At 52.5% G+C, this 26,866-nt stretch overlaps 1 protein-coding gene across 5 annotated transcripts in view; it reads left to right on the top strand.

Annotated features, from left to right (window-relative positions):
- GTF2IRD1 (GTF2I repeat domain containing 1) overlaps positions 1–24,624 on the top strand; it is a 105,597-nt gene extending 80,973 nt beyond the window's left edge. For 3 of the 5 annotated variants that reach the window (XM_019646879.1, XM_019646877.1, XM_019646880.1), the window contains 4 exons: positions 16,419–16,496; positions 18,344–18,536; positions 20,436–20,473; positions 22,966–23,805. In XM_019646879.1, the coding sequence (XP_019502424.1) occupies positions 16,419–16,496; positions 18,344–18,536; positions 20,436–20,473; positions 22,966–23,219 (563 nt within the window). In that variant the 3' untranslated portion in view covers positions 23,220–23,805. Of the gene's footprint in view, positions 1–7,056; positions 7,598–16,418; positions 16,497–18,343; positions 18,537–20,435; positions 20,474–22,965; positions 23,806–24,386 lie in introns of those variants that run through there. The other 2 variants (XM_019646878.1, XR_002124540.1) reach the window with 2 other exon arrangements.
- Positions 24,625–26,866: the final 2,242 nt, after the last annotated feature.

Genomic DNA, 26,866 nt, shown 5'->3' with positions numbered 1-26,866 from the left:
AGCCCTGAGAAATGCTTTCTGTGCCCATGTGGTATGGGAGAGGATGGCAGGCTGCCTGGAAGAGGAGCTGGGAAAGTGGCCCTGGTCCCAGCCCTCAGGGATGGAACTGCCAGCGCCTTTCCAGGCATTGGCACCCCGGGCCTGGGCGGGCCAGGCAGGCGGGCCAGCAGGCCAGCTCCCCGCTTCCTCGTGCCACTTGTCACGCTGGGCTGGGAAGGTGTCCAGGCTCACGTGGGCCTCCGAGGGTTCACCAGAGGTCGCTGAGTGCGGCTCCTGCCCTAGAAAGGGCTGTTTCAAGCCTTCCATGAGAAAATCACTGGAGCCTGATACAGGCCAGTGTCGGGGGGTGATGTTGGAGAGCTCGGGTCTCTGGGGAAGGCAGGTGCCCTGGGCATGTGGACGGGTGGCAGATGATCTTTTTGGGGTTGTGGGTCCCAGGCAGCATGTGGGCCATGGGAAAGCACAGGCTGATGCTCAGAGAGACCCGGGTTCAAATCCCTGCACCCCTCTTCCTAGCTGTATGACTGGGCTCATTATTTCACATCCTGGAGGCTACATTTCCTCATCTGTGAGATGAAGATAGGCATACCTTCCTCCCCACGTGTCTGAATTGGATAAATTGTGGGCAGTAGTGGGTGAGCTCCTGAGGACAGTTTCTGCCTGCTGCCTTGGGGGGCTTTGTCCTGACACTCAAGTAAGATGTTTGTAAAGCCTTCAACCCAGGACCAGCTGTGGGAAGCGCTCACCCAATGGGAGTGTTGGTTAGTGTTATTCCTGGGGCTCTGGAAGGCTTCTTGGAGGCGGTGACATTGACCTGGGCCTTGGAGGTGAGCAGAACAGTATGTGGTGCTGACATAGGGCACGGCCTAAGCTAAATCACAGAGGTGTCCAGGAGGGGGTGGTGCTGGTACAGCGAGGAGGGCATGGCTTGTCATGACAAAGAGGCAGGCCTTATCCCGGGCACAGTGGGAATGTCGAGACTTTTTCCTTTTTCTTAATGTCCTCTTCTAAAAATATGGTATGGACTGAGTCTGCAAACTCAGAAGTGCAAGACATGTAAATCTTCTTTTTCATTCTTCTGAAATTGAACTAGATTTCTACCAAAAGCCCTCGTTACATAGTGGCAGAAACTTAATCCGAGTCTACTTAGGCCCCTCTGTTCCCTGGGCATCTGTGTAAGTTCCAGAGGGTTTCATAGTGCCAAGAAGTTAGCAGGAAGGAGCCCATCAAGTCTTGAATGTCATGTGTCCACTCTGGTGCACAAAAGACATCCATGGACAACTGTCCACTCAGGTGATTGGAGAGATGTCCCTTGTTTCTACCCACTGAGCCCCACCCCAGGGCCCGAACCTTCTGCGGCGTCCACCTCTGCAGCCACTTTCACCCTGCAGAGGGTTGAGCGTGCGCTGACTGGTGCTTGGGGAGGCTGAGTCAGTGGGAGGGCTCCGAGGGTGAGGCATGGGAAGGAGGGGAATTTCCCTGGGGAGGGGAGGCACCCCGTTAAGGAGGGCTCTCAGGTTTTCTAGCTCGTTTATTGAAGGCTCCCCTTGAAGCCTTTCCTAACAGAACTATTCTGAGAAGGTGAATGGTAAAGAAGGAAACTATGCTTTGAAGATAAATTGGTCATTAAATGTGAGGCTTTCACCGTGTGGCCTGGAACCATGGGCTGGCCCAGAGCAGGGCGAGGGTAGGGCCATTTCTGGGCCAGTTTTGTTCTGGGTGAAAAGAGGTGAGCTCAGAAGTACCAACTGGGTACTCATCTGCCCTCAGTTTCCCCACTGGTGTCTGGTAGCCAATTCTGCTCGTTCTGAGTGATGGTAGGCGCCTGGCTAGAGAGGAAGTCAGGCTTGGACCAAGGGACAGTGGGGGGAATTGCAGGCCTTGGTCAGGGCGCTGTGGGCCAGGGGCTTCACAGGATCCCTGGGGGATGAACATGCAGGCAGGAGGAGCCTGGGGCTGCAGAGGGATGGTGGGGCCAGGCTCCCACTTATACTAGAGTGAGCTCCAGCCCTGCCTTCAAGGGGCCGAGATAACCCAGGCCTAACCCCAGGGGCCCAAGCGAGTGAGGCCTGGAGAGGTACACACCATTGGTAGCCCCTTGCTGCCTGGGCAGGCTGCTCCCTAGCTCACCCATCTGCCTGCAGTACCACTGAGTTCAAGGAGGGAGACTGGGCCAGGGGCCAGAGAGGTTGGTCCTGGGCACAGCAATTGGGCATCTCTGCCCTCCAAGCACCAGGCACCCATCTGGCTCTCAGAAACAGATGTGCACCGGGGCTACAGTTATCGGGCACCCGGCAAGCAAGTGCCCAGAGCACAGCCAGGATGTTTGCTGTGGGAGGGCCTGTGGGTGAGCCTGGCACAGCCCTCCATGGTCTCAGCATCACCAGGTCCAGGTGACCTCCCAAACCCAGAGGGGCCCAAGGCCTCGACAACCCAAGACAGCAAAGGAGGGTGTTCAGGCTACGTTGGGAGAGGCCCTCTGCCCAAATAGTGGGTATAGTAACAGCTACAGAACATTCTTCTAGCAGGTCAGAAAAACCTAAGGGGAATCACAAATACGTGCCCATGGCAACAATTTGGAAAGTACAGAAATCTAACTGCTCAGATGGCTGTTGATTTTTATGATGATACGTTTCTTTCAGATTTTTCCATAAGCTTATTAATTTCACATCTCACTGTTGTTCTTTCTATAATATTTACATATACACAAGCTTAAGACATAAGCATTTTCCCCATGTCTTTAAAATGCTTTATAATAGTCCCTCATCAGGCTGCATCATAGTTACATAATTACCTTGTCCGCCAACTGTGGACATTTGGGCATCTCCTCACGTTGTGGACACCTAATATCCACATGCTTATGATTTGCCAATTACAAAGCCTTCTTATACCAGCACATGTGATCTCCCCCAATAACCTGTCTTACAGAAGGAAACAGGCTCAGAGAGGTTAAGAACTTGCTCCATGTCACACAGCATGTGCTCATGCTCTCTCCATCCTCGTTTTTTTTTTCATCTACATTGGGTGGCTCTTTGCTGCCCCCTTCTGGCTGACATTGTAACGTTGATCCTACGTATCCAACTCTTAAGGCTCACAATTAATGCTTTGGGTTCATTTAATTGTACAACAAAAATTTATTGGGTATCTGCTCTGTGCCAAGCAAGATATGGGAATACAAAATAGACAAAAATCCCTACTCTAGTGGTGTTTATTATCCTAATGCCGCATGAGACAAATAATAGCAAATAGTATCATATCTAGTAGCAAGTAGTGCCATGGAGACAAATATAACAGAAATAGGACTATTGAGAGGAGAACTTTAAATAGGCCACCAGGAGTTAAGACCTGAAAGAATTGAGGGTATGAGCCATGTAGAAATCCGTGGTGGGCCAGTTGGATACCCAAGTGGACAGGCAGGTCAGGCAGTTAGAGCTACAAATCAGGGAGGGTCCCACTAGACACGTGCAGTCCAGAGCCATTCTATATTTAATGTATTTAAGTCATGAGACTGGATCACAATGGGGATGAGGATAGACAGAAGGCTTCCAAGGATGAGTCACCACGGGGCCCTCCAGCATTTAGGTGTTGGAGAGATGAGAAGGAGAGATCAGCGGATCACCTGGAGGGTGTGAAGTCCCGGAAGTCAAGTGAGAAATGGTTGAAGGAGAGTGATGGGTCACCTGGGCCAAGTGCTGCTGAGAGTCAAGCACATGAGACCAGAAAGAGGACTGTGGCACTGAGCAACCCAGAGGTCAGGAGAGGTGGGGACCTGTGTGTGGCAGTGGGCTCAGGAAAGAATGAGAGAAGAGAAATGGAACTCACCAGGGACAGATGACCCTTGAAGGGCAGGAGAGAGATGGGGAGGGAGCTGCAGGTGAAATGGGTCAGGAGAGGGTTTCAGAAGTGGGAATAACAACGTCGGGATTTGAGAGACAGATGAGTGATGGCAGCAGAGAGGATGGAGAGACTGGTGAGAGGAGGGGCCTCCCTCCCAAGAAACAGGATGGGCAGAAGAGGGGCTGCTGAGAGCTTGTGCAAGGGCCCCTCTGCCAACTCCTCAGAGGGGGACGGGAAGGGTGACCAGGGTGGGGGACTGTAGGTCCCAATGGGGATAAAAGACTGTTGGAGTCGGGGTCCTAGAGGGGAGGGCTGGAAAGATGGGAAGGGACAGTCAGGGAAGGATGCATGACGTGGCACCATGGAGGGGCCACCGCTGTTGATAACAGAAAGGTTTAGATGTGGCTGGAGGGAGGAGAGGTCAGGGCACAGAGGGCCGGGGATGTGAACGGCTTCCGTGTTTGCAGGTTGATAGGAGGGAGCAGTGTTGGTTTTCTAGGCCCCGGTCACCTTGTGAGTTCAGTGCCAGCCCCAGGCAAAGACCAGCCCCTCTCCCCTAGGCGAATGAGCTGCATCTGGGCATCAGGGCAAGCTCCCCAGGGAGCTGGGGAATTCCAGGCAGAGGGCAGCACCACAAAGGCAGGGAGCCATGAAATAACCGCATCCAGCCTTTGCTGAGCTCACGCACGGCGTGCCTGGCCCTGTGCTTTTCACACATACCTGTGAGATCGGTGGTGTCGTCATTTCCACTCTGCAGCTGAGCACACTGAAGCTGCAGAAGGCAGAGTCACATAGTGAGCTCTGGGCCAAAGCCATACCCAGGTCTCTGCTACTCTGGAGCCTGAGCAGGGTGTGGGCAGGGGCTTTTGGGCACTAAGGGAGGAGGATAGCAAAACAGTGAGGCCAGAATTCTAAAAGGCCTTGACCTAAAAGCCAGTGGCTCAAGCTTTATCTTGTAACATTGGAGATTTTTTCAGTTGAAATGATAGGATCTGATTTGCTTTGTCCTACGATTTCCGTGGTAACCACACTTCCACCCACTGTGGGTGGATTGTAGAAAGCAAAACGGGGGCAGTGGAGCCAGGCAGTGGGCTGCAGGATCCAGACATGGGTGGAGTTAGGACCTAGAGGTGGCAGCAGGGTGTGAGGAGGCAGGGAGCGCAGAAGGTTCCTCCGGAAGGGTGATTGTGGTTCCTGTGCCCAAGGTTTGGTCTGCAGGCCTGGGAGACATCCAGGGCCAAATGTGCAGTTGGCGCAACCTAAGTGGCGCTTAGAGCCGGCAGGATGGTGATGGGGCTGGCACGGTCAGTGTGAAGGTGGCAGCTACATCACCAGGAATCAGTGTGCAGCAGAGGAGGGCCCAGGGGGAGCCCAGACTACAATGACCTCCAAGGGACCTTGAAGGAAACGAGCCTGTGAAGGAACAGAAGGAGATGGAGCGGGAGGAATGGAGGTGGAGGAATTTGAGGGTAAGAAAAGCTGAGTCAGGCAGCTGTTTGCAAATCTCGGAAGAGAGAGCAGAGTCTTTGTGGGCAACACCAGAGGGATCAAAGAGAGAAAGAACATTCTAGAACTGTTCTCAAATAGCGGCGCCTTAAAAATAAAGCCTTGGAAGGTAGGGAATTCTCTGTTACTGGAAGTGGTTGAATAGAGGTTGAGCAACCAACACACCTGAGAGGCTGCTTCCCGCAGGGCGCCTTGCAGTGGAGGAGGGAAGGGCTTTTCCAGCTGGAGCTACCTGTGGTTTGTGCATAAGCCACCAGTGGAGAAGGGGAAGTGAGAGCCCAGGCCCTTCAGAACCAGGGAGGGTCCCCCTCACCCCACCCCCTCCCACACTGGATCACTTCCCTGTGCTGCCCAGCTCCAAGTTTCCCCACCACAGCTCTTCTTGGGTCTGGGAACCAAAAGATAACCAGAGTTACAGGCCCAGCTGCCCAGCCCCAGCTTCCTCTCCTTAGGGTTCCCTCAACCCCTGGGGTACAGCCTTCCCTGCCAGCTTGAGGGAACTTTTCTGAGCAGCCAGACCCCCTCCACCCTCTCCCCACCCCAGAACAAGGGCTCCAGGCCCGAGAGACTCAGCAGAGCTGCCGACTTCCTGTCTGACTCCAGTAAATCAGGTTTGCCTGTCTGAGCCTCAGTTTCCCTACTTGTAAAATGGGAAAAGTCCCACACCAGGGCCATCCTGGGGCACACAGCTGAGTCAGGGAGAAGAATGAATAGCCAGGCTGGCGTGAGGAGGGCCTGGAAGGCCTGGCTTTGCAGCGTGGACTAGACCCTGCAGACCCGGCCTTGGCAAGCTCTTCCGCTGATGTCTCCGCAGCCGGAGCCCAAGCACCCCCGAGGGCCAGGGCTCAAGGTCTTGGCCAGCCCCTCACATAGTCTACCCCATAAACTCTAGTTTTAATTTAAGGAGCTACAGCTTATGTTCAATTACATTCTACTGAGGAAAATAGATCATTCTACCTAAATCACTTCACACACACACCCAGCATTGCCTGAGACCCCTGTTTGAGAAGCTGAGCTGTTGGTGAAGAGACTGCCAAAGGTCTATGAATCTGCTTTCAGGGGGGGTACCGATAGGGAAAAGCCCTAGCCCCAAACGGGAAGGGATCTCTTGTCATTGTCCCCATCGGGGCCCCTGCTAGGTCACTCTCTGTGGGGCCTCCTGTCCCTCAGCGGAGTGCTGTGCGGAGTGTACTTCCTGGAAAAAGAGGCCCTGAGCTGGGCCTGGATGCCAGCATGGTGTTGACCTCAGCAGAGGGCCTCTGGGGTGGGGGTGGGGGGGTGGGGGGTTGCTTAACAGGAGCAGGAAATAGGTTCCCTTGTGCCCCTTCAGAAACTGGTTCCACCACTTCTGAGCTGTGTGATTTTAGATAAGTTAACTGTCTATAATCTTGGATAAGTTAACTTATTGTCTGTGATCTTGGGGATAAATTAACTAATTGTCTCTGGGCCTTGCCACATGGAGCAGGAATACCCTTCATGGTGTCCTTCCCCCTTCCACCACACATGACCGGAGGGTCACTTCCCCACCCCCGTCACACACTCACTCCTCTGGCCTCTCTGCCGTCCCCATCTTCTCGCCACCCTTCCAACTCTGTCTTGCTCTTGAGAGCTCAAAATAAAACCGTTCTTCCTCAAGTTTCTAAAGATATCACAATTTCAGCGCCAGCCACATGTTTCTCCACTTAATTATCTCTTCTTTTCTTTGTTAATTAGGCTCCAGTAATGATCTTCCTTCTGCCTTCCCTGGAGGAGCTGGCATCTGCTGGGCGGGGCTTGGAGGCCTTTGTGGGCAGACAGACGCCTGGCTGCCAGGCCCAGAATTGGCCGGCTGCCTCCTTTCTTCCAGGCGAGGCGGCACCGTGGGGGATGGAACGATGTGATGTCAGGAGGCTCCACCCTTTTCCTGGCCTGTGGGGGCTCAGCTGGGTCATTGTTGCCCCATTCTGCTCCTGGGGTGGTTGGTGGTCCCCAGCCCTGCTAGGTGGGGGCAGGGCCTCAAGGCTCCTGGTGGTTGTTAGTCAGGGGCCTCAGTGGACCCCAGAAGGGAGCAGTGGGGGGCTTCTGACTCTTGTGCAACATTCCAGAAAACCTCACTGAAACTATTTCCCCAGCTGGGACCACCCAAGTTGACAAGAACAACCAATGCCTTTATTTGGGCAGGAATGAAATCAGCTTGTGGGGTCACCAGGCTCTGCGTGCTGAACAGAAGCTCTCCCTGACTGATAAGTGTGGCTCCGCACCTGTAGTTTACTGGGTGGGCTCCATCTTCCCAGACTTCTGGGGAGGGGTCTGGTGACAGAAGAGGCCTCATGGTGGGGGTGGGGGACATGCAGCCCTAACCCCCTGGAGCTCCCAGGCATGGGGACCAGGACAGCAGGGGCCTCTTAAAAAGGCTTTAGGATCTCGGGTGCACTTACTTGGCCCATGAACAGCAGGGAAGATTGTGAGGCCAGGCACTGGGCTGGGTGCTGGGCTTTTGACCAACACCGATTTAAAACACCCCTGCCTCATGGCGCTTACATTCTGGTGTGGCTGCAGAGAATAAACAATGTGAAGTATAAGCAAGTTAGATGTGAACTCTAAGGAGCAGAAAAGCGGATGGGAGAGGTTGTGTTTATTTTTAGGGGGTTACAATGTTAGATGGGGGTGTCCAGGAAAGTAAAGGCCTGAAGGAGACGGTGGGGAGCTGAGGGGACAAGAAAAGCACCGCAGGCATAGAGAACAACAGCTGCAAAGGCCCTGAGATCCCTTTCCAGGGTGTTGGAAGATGGAGGTGGGGGACATGGTAGGAGATGAAGTGGAAATGGGGAGAGAAGGCAGCTTGTGTGGGGCTGGATAAGAAAGACGCCTTTTGTTCCGAATGATCTGGGAGCCGCTTCTGAGCAGAAGAAAGAATCCAATTTAGGATTTAACAGGCCTGCTCTGGCTGCCGGATGAGGACAGACAGGGTGGTAGCAGGGACAAACGGAAGGAGGTGAGGTCCAGCGGTAAGTCGTTGGCTCTGGGTATATTTTGTAGCTAAAGCCAGCAGAACTTGCTGATGTGGCTATGAGAGAGAGGAATCAAGTTTGACCTCAGGGATTTAGGCTGAGCTGGGAGGACAGAGGTGCCTGTGGCTAAGATGAGGATGATAACAGGAGTGGGCTGAGAGGGCTGGAATGCCACGCAGTCTGTCTGTGGCATATTACGTCTGGGGTGTCATCCAGTAGCGGTTCCGTGCACAATTTGGGGACTCAGGAGAGCAGTCCAGACTTGAGGTATAATTGTATAATTTTGGGAGTCATGAGCATGTTGTTGGTATTTAAAGCCCTAAAACAGAATGAGATCATCTGGAGCGAATCAAGTCAGAGCAGAGGCCTGGTGCCTTCAGCATTCATGGGACAGGAGGATGGGGAACTGGTGAGGCAGGAGGGAACTGGGAGTCGGCGTGTCCTGGAGCTAGTGTCAAACCCCATTCTCCCTGGGCGGGGAGCCTGTTCCCCTTATGGTATGGAAGATCCTAGAGCCCAGAGACTTGGCTGAGCGTTTTGCAGGGACGTGGGGGTCAGGCCCTGAGCAGTGATGGCTGCTTAACAGGACCCAGTCTTGGGCACAGAGAAAAATCGCCCTTCGTAGGCAGAGACTCCCTCCCCTCCCCACCACCGCATGCGCCCATACAGGATTAGAGATGCCACACAAGGCAGGGCAGGAAAAGGTCCCTCCTTCACGTTCCGTGATGTAAGGCGCCCCGAGTTTCTATTATCTGTTCCATGAAACTGAACAGATCTCCCATGACCTCTTCGGTAGGGTTTCGGAGACTGGCAGGCAGAACACATGACTGGGGCGAAAACCAGGAAGAGTGGTGCCAGCAGAGGGTCTTGTTTGGTAGAGGGAGGAGAATGGATTTGCCCCATGGACAGCAGAGCGCCCTTAGCAGGTTTTAAGCAAGGGAATGACACAGGCAGATAGACTTTGAGAAAGATCCACGTGGCTTGCAGTTCAAAGGATGGATTCAGGAGGCCAGGTGAGAAGTTCTTGCCTCAGTGAGAGGAGAGGTGACAAGGCCTAATGATCCTTGGACTGGACCTATGGAAAGTTTCTTTAGGACAGTGGCCCATCCACCTGGATTTGTGGATGGAGGCAAAGGGACAAAAGGGATTTGTATTAGTTTCCTGTGGTTTCTGTAATGAATTACCCAAACGTAGTGGCGTAAAGCAACACAGAGTTATTCCCTTACAGTTGTAGAAATAAGAAGTCTGAAATGAATCTTCTAGGGTTAAGGTCGGGGCGTCAGCCGGGCAGTGGAAGGGCCTGGTAGCCTCCACAGGGGAGGCCGCAGCCAGAGAGCCCACTGTCAGCCACTGTTCTAGCCCCTTATATGCAGCTGGAGGCCAGACAGCTGGGCTCCAGGGAGGAACACAGAGCCCCTGCCAGTGGGTTGGGACCCAGCCACCCCCCACCCCAGGGAAGGGAGGTGGGTTGAAGGGGCACAGAGCCCAGCCTGAGGGAACTGTGGTAGAGAAGCTGTCTTCCCTCCCCAGTGACCGCATGCACTAATCACATCAATCATCCTGCCGTTGATCGCTGTATGTAATAATCAAGTGATTGCTATCCCTTTATTTTGATATAATTTTTAATTTACAAATAATTGCAAAGGTAGTACAGAGTTCCCAAATACCGTCTGACCCATGTAGGATGTTAACACCTTACATAACCGTGGTACATCAGTCAAAACTAAGAAATTAGCATGGGTTGGTGAATGCAATTAACTAAACTACACTTTATTTGTATTTCATCAGTTTTTCCACCAATATCTTTTTTGTGTTCCAAAATCCAATCCAGAAGACCACATTGCACTTCATTTATTTGTATTCTTTCATTCATGTCCCCTCATATTTGTCTACTCACTTGTTAGTGCATACTACAAGGAATACCCCCTGAACCCAGCACCATCTGAGAATTAGGACAGTGCCAATGACCTACACCTGCCCACATGCTCTCCCACTCCCTGTCCTCTCTCCCCAGAACAAATATCCTGAATTTTATGTGTGTCATTTTCTTGGGTTTTGCCTCCAAAATTTCAAAACTGCAGGAAAAAAAATGAAAGAGTAGTATAATGACTGCCTGTATATCCTTTCTCTGGATTGACTCTTTTTTTTTTTTTCCTTAAGATTTTGGGGAATTGGGGGAGGGGGACAAACAAGTTGCTGTCCTTTTGTTCTTCAATCTAGTTGTGGAGGACGTCGCATCACTGGCCCATGTTGGTATTATCATTGCGCTTTTCTGGCGTGAGGCAGATCAGTCACCGGCCGCTCACGGCAGCTCTTGGCAGCTCATGCTGGCTGCCAGCCACTCATGGTAGCTCCGCTGCAGCCTATGCTGTCACCGACTACTCACGGCAGCCCAGCTCCAGGTCGAGCTGTTGTTCACCATCTTAGCTGCAGAGGGCGCAGCGTCACTGGCCCTCATATGTGGGATCCGAACCGGGGCCCTCTGGCGTCCCAAGCCAGTTCTTAACCATCGTGCCACTCGGCCGGCCCCACACCTAAATATTTTAACACACATCTGCCTCGTCTCCTCAGAACAGTGCTATTCTTTTATATATCCACAATACTATTATAACACTAATGAAACTTAATAACTCCCTCTCACCTAATATACAGTCTATATTCAAATCCCCCCAAATGTCTTATATGGCTGTTTTCCCCCATGATATAATCATTGTTCACGGGTCAGTTTTTTAAATGGTTCTATTGCATGTAACATTTGCCTACAAAAATTGTTTCATTTGCTTGTTTTTTACTTTTCTGACCAAGGTACCCTATTGTATTGTATCAAGCCTGGGACTTGCTTTTGTCACTTAGCCTTGTGTAGCATAACGTGGAAATGTGTAGCTCTGGCTCGTTTGTTTTCACTGGTCCGTCGTATTCCATAGCTTTACCCATCCTCCTGTCCCAGGCCACTTGGGTTGTTCCCATGATCTGCTGGTAGCACCCTTGAACATGTTTCCTTTTGCACATGAACAAGTTTCTCTTGGATACGTAAGATCACAGGCCTGGGCAAGAGCCTTCTCCCCACTGCAGCACAGCCATCCCCTGTCTGAGCCTCAGTTTCTCCATCTGTAAAACAGAGATGATGAAATTCCTGCTGCATCTACATGCAGGCCCACCAAGGGGCTAAAAGGTGAACCCAAGTGCACCTTCTTATTCTGGCAAAAGTCTGGTGCCAGGAAACAGAGGTGTTCTTTGTTCTACGAGCTGCCGGCCTGAGGGAGGGATGCGCTCATCGTGGTAGTCTGGAAGTCATCCCACCGCCACCCCACCCCACTCCCATCTCCAGGCTCCCCGCCACCAAGGTGGAACAGCCCAGATATCCACCCACCCTCTGTCCTCTGGAGGGCCAGGCCTGCCCGGGGCTGCTCGATACATGGACCGCCCAGCCCAGGCCCGGCAGAGGGGAAAAGAGCGATATTGACTCCACCCCTCTGGACAGATCTCAGCCTCTCCCCTCTAAGCAGCCCTTCAGTCGCTGCTGGCTGCCTCTGTGCCGGCGTTGATTATCATGATCAGCATACAGTCCTCAATCTGAGCCGCAGACCTCAAACTCAGCAGAGAAAGGCCAGGCTGCTCAGGGCTCTTGGACTTTGCCCCAGAGAGGGCTGTGGGGCCACCCCAGGCATTACCCCAAGCTGATTGGATTAAAATTGTGTTCCCGGGCATGGCTGTGATTTAATAACCTTGGTTGCTTTCTTTCCCCAGGCAAAATTCAGTTAATCGTCAGGCTAACATCAGATTAGAAGGGATAAGATGAGAGCTGCTGGGGCAGACAATAGTGAGAGAGAGGAGACCAGGAAACTGGCACGAGCAGGAAAAGGCCCGAGAAATGCCGGCAGCATGGGGCAGGGACAGTGGGGTACAGGTCACTGCTGCAGGGGCAGGTTCAGCAGCACTTTCTGGATGGCACTGGGGGCAGATCATGAGGGCGACCTCCCCCCACCCCCACTGTGTGCTTAATAAGAACAGGGTACTTGATGCATTTTAAAGAATGTTCTACCCAAAAGGGGTAAAACAAATCCAGGGGATTAAGAGAATAAACTTTTGTTAACTGTAGGAGTCTCACATAAAATTTAATTTTCTGAGACTACGGGATAATTGAGGCATTGGTCTAGTAATAACATCAGCATCTTGACTTTGATGGCATGAGACCTTCAACTTTTTTATATGTGATGTTACTGGATCCTCCCAACAGGCCAGGGTTCCCATTTGAAGGATGTGGAAACTAAGGTCCAGAGAGATCGAGTGATTTCAAACATCACACAGCATTAGGATTACAATCAAAATTGCCTTGCAGTCTGCTGGGCCAGGGACCTTCCCTGTCACTGTCCCCGCTGTATACAGGCATTCAAGCAGGTACATTAAGGACACACACTGTGCACTGAAGCCCTAGCTATGACGTTTCCAAATGGGAAGCGTTCTGAAATGTTTGCAGCTATTTGGTGTCTTTTACAGCCATCCTGGGTACAAGGGAGCTCAGGAAGGTCCCCCCAGAATAGGTTTGCTGACTCAGGGTTCAGAACAGTAATAACTAACCTTTAGACCAGGGAGTGTAGCTCCCTGCCCCCCCACCATCCACTCTTTGCCACGGGGTACCCAGGATACTGGGGCAAGCTTCGTTGGCCATGGACAGTGGTCACGAGTCACGTCAGGGGAGTGGAGACCAGCTCTATCCTGGGCACCTCCGAGCCACAACACGAGTGTGTATTGGCATGTTGCCCTCCCCGCTGCATGGAGCTGGGTAGGAGGAGGCAGAGGAGAGACGCAGTGGGGCTCCGTCACCTCTGGTTCGGGTTCCCTCCCAGAAAGTGGGTCATTCCTTTGCCCACACAGCCCAAGGAGCTGCCTCCTGTTTCTCCTGAGTACCCAGAGGGGCAGAGGTACTCTCCCCTCAAGCCCCCACCAGAACCTACCCAGCCCAATTCATTCAACTGATTCTTTAAGAAAAATGGAACTTCTTCCTCCAAATGAAATAAAAACAGAGAGGTGGGGAAAAGCCAAGAGGCATCCTTTCTGAGGCTGAGCCAGGAGAAGCCAGGATGACACGTGTGGTGGGCCTGGCATGGTCTTCACATAGCATGTGCTTGGTGCACAGCAGCAACTGTGGTTATTCTCGGTACTACCAACATGCTCCAGAGGTGCTCAGGACACCTCCCAGTGCCACCCCTGTCCCTGAGGCAGCCCAGGTCCCACTCTCCTGGCATTTAACGGATCCCACCATTTCTGGTTTACTGCTTAGGAGACCCTAACTAATGCACCCCCTGTAGGCTGTCCCATGGTGTTATTTCTCCCTGTCAGCTGCAGCCTGGTTTGGGGGTGCTCTCCTCCTCAGACCAGCCAGGACTTGGAAGGAGAGGGGAAAGTTTTCATGTCTTTTAACATGTGTTGAGTGCCCACAGGTTGTCTGGAGCCCCAGTGTGCAGATGAGGCCACACAGCTATTTGCTTCCTCGGGGAAACCCTCCCTGATCCCCGCTGGGTTGGGTCCCCCACGTGCTCCCATGGGCCCAGCACTGGCAGTGTTCAAACCCAGTGGGTCCCCAAGCTAGGGCTGTTTTCTGTACTCTGCCAAACGCCCAGGACCAGAACCGCGTCCAAGTGGGACAGTGCTTTTGAAATATTTGTTCAGGGAACAAATGAGCAGTGAGCAGAAACACTGAGAGGTGACGTCACTTGACCCACAAGCCCAGGTTTCTGATTCCATGTTCTGTGCTTTTGGGGCCTGGCTTCGCCTCTCCCAAGGCGAGGCTGCCTTGTCTTGGTCTCTCTCCACCCACACAGCAGCAGGAGCCTCGAGGGGCAGGCGGGGTGGGTGCATGAGACATGTGTGGTCTCAGACACACCCAAGTGCACAGAGACGGCCGTGTCCGGAAACCAGGGCAACCTCAGCTGTTGGGCTCTTCCTCGAGTGCTGTCCACTTCCTTTTAATCCAGCAGGCTTTGTTGAAACCCAGCTGTAAGTACAGCCCTGTCCGGGGCTCAAAAGGAGACAAGAGACCTGGAACTGTGAGCTGATAAAGCAAGAGGTTTAGAGGAAACACCTTAAAAATCAACTCTTCGTTTTACAGATGGGGGAACAGAGACTTTAGGAAACCCAGGGTTCGTAGCAGAGTGAAAAAACGGGGTCAGACAGAGTGTTCTGGCACTTAGCAGCTATGTGACCTTAGGCAACTTGCTTAACCTCAGACCTCTGTGTCCTGGGCTGTGGTGAGAGGAGGCCTGATCGTGTCTGGGAAAGCTGCCAGCGGAGCATCTGGCACACATTGGTGTGAGTCCAGGCCCTCCTTTCCGAGTCCCATGTAGTGTAGCAGTGCCTGTGCGGGGATGGTGGAAATTGTCTGCTGCCTCCCTGTAGTCTCTAGGTAGCCCTGGGTCCAGAATTCTGTCACAGTAGTCTGCCTGGGACCTAGAAAAGGGTCAGGTCCATTCTTGCCATGTCTAGGGTCCTGAAAACCACCTGGAGGGGCCGTGTTGGGGCATGTAGGAAGGAGTGTCCCAGGGGGTGCTGAGTTTGGGGTCTTGGTGCAGCTGAGAAGGGCCATCATTTTCCAAAATGGGAACACAGGAGGCGGGTGTTAGCTGGGATGCCTGATGTTTGCAGCATCTCAGGTTGGTTGTGGTTGAAGAAAGAGATGCAGGAACTCCAAGACATGGCAGATCTAGATTCCAGAGTCAGGAGTGTGGCCGTGAAAAGGACCAGACAAGGGACAGTGGGAATTGGGAGGCCCAGGGCTAGGAGGAAGGGGCATCGGGCAGTGCCGAAAGCTCTCTGACCTGAGGGGCAGCCCAGACTGGGCACAGGGGCTACTCCCGGGCAGTAGGTTCCTGGGGAGGGCTGGGCCTCCCAGCCAGGATGTGATGTGCAGGCAGGAACAGCAGACACTGAGAGGTACAGAGCCCTGCCTGGGAGATGCAGTTCCCCTGTTGGCTTCCTAAATGGAACTGAGCTGTGTGCCATTTTCCAGACAAAACACGAGTTGTTTTTCTCCACAAACCCATTCTATTCTGTCTGTTCTGCCTCTTATCTCCCAGGCCCTGGCTCCCTGCCTGTGTCTAGCTCCACCCCCACCTCAGAGGCCCAACCAGTGCGGTTACTGTGTGATGGTGCAAAGTGCCCCTCCTAGCACTCCCGCTCTCCCGGACCCAGGCCACAAGCCTACAGACTGCTCTATCCAGGGCCCTCTTCATCCCCGCCCTCCCCTGGCCCCTCTCACTCTCCACATCCCCCAGCCCAGGCCCTGTCTCCCGGGCTCCCCTGACCCCAGTTACTCCTCTAGGCTGAGGAGAGGGGTGAGGGCAGCACAGGAGCCAAGCAACAGGTGCCCACTAAGGACTGCCCTAGGCAATGGGCAGTCCCCGCACCCAGAGTGCTCTGACTCCCTGTCACAGGCCTGGGGCTCTTAGCCTGCAAGGCAGCCAGGGTGAGCGCCTGCTAGTCCCGCTCAGTCGCACTGGTACCCACTGCCCGGCCTGCCCTGGCACCCCCCTGTGCTTCAGCTGCATCCAGCATGCTGCGACCTTTCACCATTTGCTGCCACGCGTGGGCCAGTCCTTCTGCCTGAGTGTCTTTTCCCAGCCCCACTCCATCCATCACAAACTCGTACCTGCCATCTAAGAGACCACTTAAATATCGTGCTCTCCGGGGGGCCTTCCTGGACTTCCACAGATGGGGGTGAGCACCCTGATTCATGCCTATGTCTCCTTGTAGTTGTCTCCTGCTACACTTCTGGGTGGGCACTGTGACTGTGCCTCGCCCTCTAGCTTCTGAGCTCCTCTGGGGGAGGGGCCCTGCCTCCCTCTCCTGGGGTACTCGATGCCTGACATCGGGATCACTGGGGGAGCTGTTCAGAGAATTTGGGATGGATGGATGGATGGATGGATATGCGGACAGACAGCTGAGGCCAGAAACAGGCTGCACAGAAGTGGGTAGGTCCTGGAGAGGCTGCTCCAGCAGGTGAGGGTCAGGGATGTCACATGAGAGAAGGAGCGGGTCCAGTGGCCAAGCTGGTGCCTACCCTCATGCCCCCTTGTCTTCCTCTTACAGACGAAGATGACGCCAACAGACTTGGGGAGAAAGTGATCCTGCGGGAGCAGGTGAAGGAGCTCTTCAATGAAAAATACGGTCAGTGCCCGGGGCAGGGTCTGTGGGGCCAATCTTCCTAGGTGGCCCATCCCCCCTCTGCAGCCAGCCTGGCCTCTGGTTGCCCCCAGCTGGCCTTCCAGCTCCCTGGAGACAAAGTTTTTCTGCCCATGACTGATGGGAGCCAATCCCTCATTGCTACCCCCGAGAAGGGGGGAAGAGCCCCAGTCTGTGGTGCATAGGGCAGCAACTCAGTCAGCTTTTCTGCTTCTCTAGGGCTGGGCTGTGCACAGGCCATGGCCCATGGCCAAGTGCTTGTTCATGCAGACACCCTTCTGCCCAACAGGCACTTAGCCTTGAGGACTCCAGGGAAAGGAGTCTGCTCCCACCGTCAGGGAGCTCAGAGTCTATGGAAGGAGATGGACGTGGGATAGACGAGAGCCAGGAGATGCTAGGCCCCGTGCTGAAGGCATCCAGGGTGCCAGGGCGGAACCCAGGGTGGGATGGTTAACAATACAGTTACAAATGATACAGCACTTTCTAGAGTAATGTGTACTGGACTATAACAGGTGCTGTACATACATTTTATTTGTGATGAACTTATTATCTCCATTTTGTATTGAAGCAGAGAAGACATAACAGTACATTTTTTTTTTTTTTAAGATTTTATTGGGGAATTGGGGAAGGAGAACAGCCAAGTTGTTGTCCTTCAATCTTAGTGGTGGAGGGCTCAGCTAGCTCAGCTTCAAGTCCAGTCGCCATCCGGCCACCCATCAGCAGCTCGCGGCTGCTCAGCTCAAGGTGCTGTGTTCAATCTTATTTGTGGGTGGGTATAGCCCACCATCCCATGTGGGAGTCAAACTGGAAACCTTGTTGTTAGGAGCACGTGCTCTCACCAGCTGAACCATCCTGCCACCTGTTGGCAGCTCAGTGGCAGCTCAGCTCAAGCACAGCTCAGTGGCCCATGTGGGAATTGAACCAGCAGCCCTGTTGCTCAGAGCTCATGCTCTTAACCAATTGAGCCACTTGGCCGGCCCAAGTAAAATTTTTAAAAGAAAAATTTCAGAGAGTGAGAAAGGAAAAGGAGAAAATACAGTCATGTGACCAAGAGTGCTGAGGGGTAGGAGGTGGGGGGCCGAGGCCTCTCTGGATCGATGAGCAGGAAAGCCCCTCAAAGAGGGGATAGTTCAGCTGAGACTTTAATGTCAAGAGGGGACAAACGTTCGAGAGAAAGCTTGCCAAGTAGAGGGAGCAGCAAGAAGACCGGAGGGCCAGGAGCATGAGCAGGAGAATGACATAATGGCCCACCATGTAACCTAAAGCCAGCTTCGCCAATCTTATTTTATCTATTTCCACATAGTTACTTTGAGATTTTTAGTACTTTAAAACAAACTCAAAACATCATGTTATTTTATTCATAAATACATAAGTACTTAATTTTTTCTAATACATAACTAGTGGATTTTAAGCAGACATCAAGTCCTCATCTGTCATGTCTCGGTGTGCACATCTAACAAATCGTTGAACCAAGGACACATGTGCCGGTACTTGTTTCATTATGAGCATTGGGTATCAGAGTTCTAGTTTTGCTAATTGGATTTTTTTGAATGGTGTGTGTGTTGTCTTTTTTTTTTTTTTTAGCTGAGCCATCCTGCCACCTGTTGGCAGCTCAGCTCGGGCTGACTCGAACCACTGTTGCTCAGAGCTCAAACTCTTGGGCGAGCTCTTAACCAACTGAGCCACTCAGCCGGCCCTGTGTGTTGTCTTTTAAACTCTCTCTGGGGTGTGGTGGCTGAGCCGGGCCATGCCGGGTTCCAGCCCTTTCCCAGATGGCTTGGTCTTTCACAGGGGACACCTTCCTCTAGCCCTGACCCCCCCGTGCCTTCTAGGTGAAGCCCTGGGCCTAAACCGGCCTGTGCTGGTCCCTTACAAACTGATCCGGGACAGCCCAGATGCCGTTGAGGTCACAGGCCTGCCTGATGACATCCCTTTCCGGAACCCCAACACGTACGACATCCACCGGCTGGAGAAGATCCTGAAGGCCCGAGAGCATGTCCGAATGGTCATTATCAACCAGCTCCAGTGAGTGCCCCCAGCACCCGCACAGGATGGCAGAGTGGGGGAGGGGGCTGCATGGATTTTGGAGGGGAATGTCAAGGAGTCCCAGCCAGCAGTTGGGGGGAGGAGGGAGCAAAGGAGAGAAAGAGAGGGCGAGAAAGAGGCCTATCATGCACTTGCACAGAATCCAGGAGACTGGATAACGTTAATACTCTCCTCTTAAAGAGGAGGAAACTGATACCCAGAGGAAGGAAAGGGACAGTGTAAGTCCCAGTGGGTCAGCTTAGCTCCAGACCCAGGTATCTTACTCTATCCAGGGTGCTATTACAGAATACCACAGACTGCGTGGCTTAAACAACAGAAATGTATTTCTTATTATAGTTCTGGAGGCAGACTCGATGTCTGGTGAGGGCCCACTTCCTGGTTCATTCATGACCGTCTTCTCACTGTGTCTTCACATGGTGAAGGGGACAGGGGAGCTCTCAGGGGTCTCTTTTATAAGGGCACTAATCCCATTCATGAAGGCTCTACCTCATGACCTAATCACCTCTCAAAGGCCCCACCTCCTGACACCATCACACTGGGGGCTAGGTTTCAACATAGGAATTTGGGGAGAAGCGAAACATTCAGTCTATAGTACCAGGTGTCCTGATTACAACCCCTTTCTACTGAAACACACAACCTCAACACTCATGGGTGTTTGTTTATTTTTTAATTTTTAATTAAATTTGACTTTCTGACTCAATCATTAATTTTTACCCATTTTAAAATATTTAGAAAATAACATTCATTCAATTCTCTCATCATCCAGAGATAACCACTGTTCCTGTTTTACCATATATCCTTATAGTCTTTTTTAAAAAAAATAAAATAGTTTATTTGACTATTTTCGGATTTAAAAACAATACACACAGCAAACTAGGGAAATCCAAAAATGTAGGAAAAAAGAAGATAACCCATAACTCTCCTCTGCAGGGTTAACACTTTGGTGTGTTTCTTCCGTATTTTTCCCCTACGCGTATTTTGTTTTCAATTTTACACTAGATGTTTTAAAATTCAAATAATATTTGCGTATGTCTGAAAAACCCAAATTATTCAGAAAAGTCTCAAACCAAAAGTAGAGGTTTTTTGGGGGGAGGGGGGTTGTTACCTGGTGAGGGTGAAAAAGGGTAACTATTGCATTGTTCTGTACACCTGAAACTAACAATAAAAAAGTAAAAAAAATAAAAAAAGTAGAGGTTTTCTGCCTCTCCCATCTATAGTCCACACCCTGAAGTAACTACTAGAAAATACAGGAAACCATAGGAGGAAATGCCTACCCCCTCCAGGTGGACCTCCCAGAGAGAATCGCCAAAGACATTTTCAGGCTTTCCTTCCATGTTTCCACTTTTCTTTTAATGCCTGTTAGATATGCTTTTGGGGACAATGAAACTGAGCTCATACAATATTTATTTGTAGACAGTAAATAAAACTTGATGTCCCCTGTCTGGGCTGTCTTGAATGCACTTGAGTGTTACCCCATGTCCATGATAATTCCCTTTAGTGACTCTACAGATGGACCATATTGTCCTCTACTGATGGACATTTGGGTTGAGTCTGATTTTGCGGGTGGGTCATATAAATAATGCTGCAAGTAAAATAATCAATAAAATGAATATTGTGGTGAAGATCCATTCGTACAAATCTAGGGACACATTTCTGATCCCTCACTTTGTAGCTGAGGAAGCCAGACCCCCAAGGGGCGATTTGCCTGGTAGAGCATTGCCTGCTCTGTGGGGGGTGCTGACCCTGTTCATCCTGTCGGCGCTCCATCAGCAGCAGCATCTCACCTGATGAGAGATGTCGCCCACATTCAGGGAGCAGGTGAGAAGGAGAAGAGAAAACCTCATTTTCTAACTGTCACCTCATTTCTTTCTTTTTCAGACCTTTTGCAGAAATCTGCAATGACACCAAGGTGCCAGGTAAATCAGAGGCTGAAGAAGCCACCCTTCCACCTCTCAGGGGCCAGTCCATGGACACGCAATAGGTGGCTGACCACCGAGAGAAAAGCGGATGCCCCCTCCACCAAGTACCTTTCCAGGGAGCTGCAGATCTCCATCTGCAGGGCCAGTATACCCAGAAGGCCCCAGGAAGCCTATAGGTGCCCTTTGGAGGGGGCCCCTACCACAGCATGGCTGATGGTGTCAGATCAGCTAGACAGAGAGGATGAGGGGCAGGCTGGAATCAGGAGGAAGGGACATCAGGTAGGACCGTGGAAGCCAGCTGGGGAGAGAAGGGGTGACATGTGACTGACAGGCGTAAGGCAGGCGAGTGCTGCCCGAGACTGGCTGGACCCCCTCGATTCTGCCTGCATTTGCAGGGCACACCCCTGCACCAGCCCTGCGCTTTTAGAACCTTTCAGTTCGCAGAAACCTGGGACATTGTCTGGTATAGTGGTTCTGATTGAGAAAATGTGTGCTAGGATGTGAGAGGATGTGCCCCTGGGTGACCGGGAGGTGCGCCCTCATTGTACATCTGGGAAACGGAGGCCCAGAGGGGGAAAAAGACTTGCCACATAGTGAGTTGGTGGCCACCTAGGGCCCCGTGTCCAGACCATCCATCTGGACCGCAGGCCCCAATGTGGCTGCTTAGTAGGGACAGTGACGGGATTCAGCAAGGCCATCCCACCCCAGCCGAAACCTGAAACCTGAGGTCCCAACTCCAGATGGGTCCTGGTTTCGTTGGAGCTCCGCTGCCTGGAGTGGCATAGCCCAATCAGAGGCCACCTCCTTCTATCATGTGCCAGGCAGGGCGCCAGGCACCTGGGGTAGGGAGGTGACTAGGTTTGGGAGCTGCTCCCAGGTCAAAGGCAGACAAGGAGGAGGCCTTGGGGAGGAGGAGAGTTTGGGACAAATTATCAGAGGGTGGATGCCATCACCTATATCTGCCACTCCCCCACCAAGTCCATCTTGAGGGTCTTAGGGTGACCCCAGGCTGGACACAACCCTGGGCCAACACCTCTTTTTCACATGGAGGTGAAAACGATCTCCTGGGTTTCTGCAAATTGAAAGATTGCAAAAGCCAAGGGTATGGTATAAGTATGTGCCCTGCCAATGCAGGTGGAATCTAAGCAGCCAAGCCAGTCCTGGCAGCATCTGCCTGCCTCCCACAAAATTCCCTCGTCACCGACTCATAGCCAGGCTTCAAGCCTTCTATTCCTCGGGGTCTCTAATTATATCACAGCACAGACCCCCCGGCTCTGATTTTTCCTCACCATCTGGACAGACATTTCCCCCCTGGGCCCAGGTTGTCCTCACACTGTGTCATTAAGACCCTTCTGGTGGGCTGTGTTAGGTTTCTACTCAGTAACCTGTCCACTCAGTCAAGCCTCAAACCCCTCTTATGTAGCATACAGTGTCAATTTTTTTTTTTTTAAGAAATTTTATTGGCAAACTGTGTTTTTCCAGGACCCATCAGCTCCAAGTCAAGTAGTTGTCTCAATCTAGTTGTGGAGGGCGTAGCTCCCTGGCCCATGTGGAAATCAAACTGGCAACCCCAGTGCTGTGAGCCTGCACTCTAACTACCTGAGCTAACCAGCCGCCCCTGGAAATATTTTTTATAAGCCTTACATATTCACATCAATTTAATTCAGCAGCAACAAACGCCTGCTGAGTCCTGCTCTGTACCAGGCTTGGCACTGAGTTCTTCCACACACATAATTTCCTTTGAGTTTCACATCACACTGTTATCCCCTTTTGGCTCAGAGAGGTTAATCAGTTTCCCAGGGTCACACAGCTATTAAGTAGCAGCAGTGGAATTCGAACTTAGGACTTCTGACCCTAAACTGTAGGGGTTTTTTTTCCCCACTGGGACACTGCCTGTCCACTCGTTGTACCTGTGAACTGTCATCTATCACAGCATGGTCAGGGTCATCACATATCCGCGGTAACAGTAGCCACAATATCAATACCAGTTCTCAGTTTCTGAGCATTTACTGGAGGCCAGGCACGTTATCGCACAGGACCCTCCCAGCAACCCTGCAGGATCTTATGCACATTCTACTCACAAGGAAATGAAGGTGCAGGGACATTGAGTGACTCTCCCCAGGGCCCAAGCTTGTGCTGCTCTGGGGGCCATGCTCTGCACACCGGGATGCAGGGCCCCAGAGGGAGCTCCGTGATTCTGGGGAGGCTAGGACCCTCTGGCCAGACGGTCTGGGGAGGCCTGCCTGCGGGGTAAGGGTATAGTATTAGCAATGGCAGGCAGGTGAGCAGGAACAGGCGGGGGGCGAATGCACTGTGGGGCCTGGGTAGGGAAAGAGGCTGCCGAGATGGGCCTCAGTCGGTGGGTCGAGAAACTTGAATGCTGAGAAGGGGACTTGAAACCTGAAAACAAAGGCCTTCTCTAGGACTGTCTGGGAGGTTGAGATACAGTGGCCTTGGCATCCTGTGTCAGCAAGTTTTTCTCCCACCAGCCAAAGACAACAGCATCCCCAAGCGCAAGAGGAAGCGGGTCTCCGAAGGGAACTCTGTCTCGTCTTCTTCCTCGTCTTCCTCTTCCTCGTCCTCCAACCCGGAGTCTGTGGCATCTACCAACCAGATCTCACTCGTGGTAAAGTTGCAGAGATCTGGACCTGACCACTCTTCTCTCTGGCCTTCGCCCCACACTCGGGCAGGACCCTCCACTGTGGGACATGGGTTTGGGGTATGGGGAGGCACTGGGCTCTGAGTAGGCTCCGCAGCCTCGGGGTCACAGACAAATCTGCCTGGTCTCCCCATGAGATAGTCCGCCCCTCTCATCAGGGGCTCACAGTTGTAGGGGCAGGAAGTCACATCCCCACTGGGCAGGTGGGCAAGCTGAGATTGGGAGAGGAAAGGGACCTGCCCACTCCCCTGGGCAATGTCAGAGCAGGACTCTAAGCAGAGTCCCAGGTTCCAGGACAGATAATCTCTGTGCTTCTAGCCCCACCACAGCCCTGGGAGGTGTGAGTGTTACCCGAAGTGTGTAGACGAGGAAAAGGACATCAGAGGCTGGCTGACTGCGTCCTCACTGCGGTCAGTGGTAGATGAAGAACCCACCTGCAAACCATGCTTGTTCTGCCACGTGGCTGGGTTTGGTTCTCTCACCCAAGAGGAAAGCCTTATTGGGGGCATACACGTGCAAGTTCTTTCTGATATCAAAATACTAGCTTTGAAATCCTGAGTCCAAGTGGAGACAGTGTTGGAACACAGTTGGAAAAGATTTTAGAATTTTTTTTAATTTTTGTTTTCGACGTATAATTGACATACAACGTTCTATTAGTTTCAGGTGTACAGCATCATGATTCAATATCTGTATATATTGTGAAATGATCACAATAAGTCTAGTTAACATCCGTCACCATATATAGTTATAGAATTTTTTTCTCTTGTGGATTTTAGGATTTCTTTATCCTTTGACCGTGTTCCCCTTCATCACCTTCCTGGAAAACCCCAACGTTCAGGCTTTGCCTTTTTCCCTACCTGGGTATATGAGTGCCCACAGAGGGTCACTAGCTCCTCTCCCACCTCCCCCCCCAGAGACATGACAGCTTCTTTGGAGCATGAGGCCTGGAGGGGCTGAGTTGATTGGGTAACCACCTGTTCTGAGCCAATCCCTAACTCCCTCTGGCCTTCATGTCTGGTCCACATGATTAGCCCCTGGGACATAGGTGGGAACAGGTCAGAAGGCTCCAGCCCAGACTCCATGGCCACTGGTGAAGTGCATGACCTTGGGCAGGTCACATCCCTTGGCCTTCAGCAGCCTCAAAATAAATAGCATCTGAGGAAGCCCTTCAGAAAGCAAAGCTAAGTGTTCTGGTGTTCTTTCCATGTCACCTAGAGTCCTAACCCGGACCGTTTGTCCCCCTCTCTCTAGCAATGGCCAATGTACATGGTGGACTATGCCGGCCTGAACGTGCAGCTGCCGGGACCTCTGAATTACTAGACCTCAGTGCTGAATCAGAACCTCACTCAGAAAGACTAAAGGAAATGTAATTTATGTACAAAGTGTATATTCGAATATGTATCGATGCCTTTTAGTTTTTCCAATGATTTTTACACTATATTCCTGCCACCAAGGCCTTTTTAAATAAGTAAAAAAAAAAAAAAAAAAAGCATTGTTTTTGCTCTTAACTGTTCAGTGTTCTCTTTTGGAATTGCGCTGCAGCCATCCCTGGAACAAGGTCAGGAAACCCAGCTCAGCTGGCCTGCCAACGCCCTCTGTCCTCGCCAAAGCAGAAGCGGTGTTTCTGACCAGTAGGCCCTGAGCTCTGAGTACAAACTACAGTCATTTCTCTGCTGCTGGGCCCACATAACCTCAGGATGAGGTGCCATGAAAGGCCAAGAACCAGACTGGCCCCTTGGCCTCAGGGAGCACACGGTGTGGTAGGAAGCTGTCTTGGCCCCAGTAACTCAGGTGAGGTCAAACATCTCAAGTATGAGCATCAAGTGTGAGATCTCCATGGCTGAAGGGAACGCATCTGGGAGAAGGGGCTTTTGGTTCGGCCTGGAGGATGGGGTGGCTTTTGATAAAGCTCAGGGCATTTGAGCAGCAGAGTGATGGGTCATAGTTGTGTCTCAGAAAGACCACTTTGGTGGCAAGTGGAAAGACAGAAGGAGGGATAAGACTGGAGGCAGAAACAAGTCAAAAGGGCCTGCAGTCGTCCGGGACCTGGTGCACTGGCTGCTCATTCACTCCCAGAGGGGAAGGTAGGCATGGGGTCCTGCGGTCCTGATGGGGAAGGACAGGGTGCCCTGGAAGTATGAGGCAGCGCGACCTCACCTAGTGCAGAATCAGTACACAATCCCTGAAGCCGAGACTTGAAGAGCATATTAGAAGTTGGTGGGACAAAGTGGGGGCCGGGGGGGGTCAGATGGTGTTCTAGGAGGAGGAATCCACATGCAAAGGCAAGGAGGTTGGACTGAGAACTTGGGTGCTCGCAGAACAAGGAGTCACTGGAACAGAGGGCTCAAGGAGAACGGCTGGAGGTGAGATGGAGAGGCAGGTGCGGGTGATCAGGCGGTGAAAATGGTGCTACACTAAAGGGGTGAGTGGGGGGCAGAAATGCTGCCTGGGTTCTGCTGGCCCAGCCGTGGACTCTGGGACCAGGCTGCATCCTTTTTCTCACAGGCTCTGTGTGTAGAGAGGGAGAGAGATGAGGGTCAGAGCCACAGCATGCAGTACCAGGGGAGAGCCATGCGTTTTGCAAGGGTCAGCCTTCCTACAGAGAGAACATCAGAGGTGAAAGGAGAAGCTGGACGACCACATGGGAGGCTCTTACAGTTCCAGTGAGAACTGGCAGTGGTTTGGGCCAGATGGAGAATAACAAGGTCAGCCAACAGAATTTGAAGGTCAATTGGTTAGGAGTGCTGGGGCGTGGGGGAGTCAGGGTAACCACAGGAGCCAGCCAAGGTCCAACAAAAAAGCCTAAGACTTGGAGGAGCAAATTCTGAGTCAGCTAAGTACATGATCCAAACAGTCCAGGAGCTTCTGCCAGCCCTTGGGTCAGACCCATGCCCAGAGCTGGGAGGGAAGGCCCTGTTCCAGCCTTCCGGATTCTGGTTCCTCCTGGGAAGATTCAAGAAGTCAGAAACCACAAGCTTGGCACACCCCGCCCAAACTGCTACTGTCTCTGCTGGTGTCACCACTTCCTCCAATATCCCAGTGGCTCCCGGACTCCGGGGACATCCACTCCATCCTCAGGCCTCCTCTTTCCAGGATCAGGGGAAGGTCGACCCCCTACACTGACCACCAAGCCAGAAATTGCCCATGAAATCAAGGCCAGCCTAGTAGCTGACACCTTGCCTTCAGCCCCCCTCTCCTGCAACCTTCCCCCATCTAACCCTTTCTCTCCCTGAATTAAAAACCTCCATGCTTTTCCTACCCCACAGCCCTGAGTGCCAACTTCTAAACCCCGCGTTGCAGGCTCCTCCGGGTCCGCCCCCTTCCCTTGCCTCATCCCACCGTTTGTCCCCTTTTTTCTGCACAGCAGCCACTGAATAGTGCGGCTGCAGCCTGGGCACCAGCCTCCCCGCGGCCAGCGTGGGGATTGGATCCACCTGGCGCCCCCGCAGCCCTCCTGGCGGCTGGCTGGCGCCTCTCTGTCGTCTAGACCAGCCGGGGACGCCCCCGCCCCGCCGCTCAGATCTACGGCCAGAGCCGGATGTGGCTCCCGCCGGGCCGGGCAGGCAAGAGGAATCGCTCGCGGTGCTCTGCTTGCGCGAGACGGGGCCTGCGACCCCGGCGGCTGCTGGGAGAGGCGGGGAGCCCAAGGGAAGGTTCGGGGTATCGCGATCCAGCGGCACTGCGGTCTGCAGAGCCTCCCCCATCTGTCTGCTTTCACTCTCACTAGTAAC

This window comes from Hipposideros armiger, unplaced genomic scaffold (genome assembly GCF_001890085.2).
Source record: "Hipposideros armiger isolate ML-2016 unplaced genomic scaffold, ASM189008v1 scaffold_107, whole genome shotgun sequence".
Taxonomy (NCBI): domain Eukaryota; kingdom Metazoa; phylum Chordata; class Mammalia; order Chiroptera; family Hipposideridae; genus Hipposideros; species Hipposideros armiger.
This window is presented reverse-complemented; position numbering and strand designations above follow the sequence as displayed.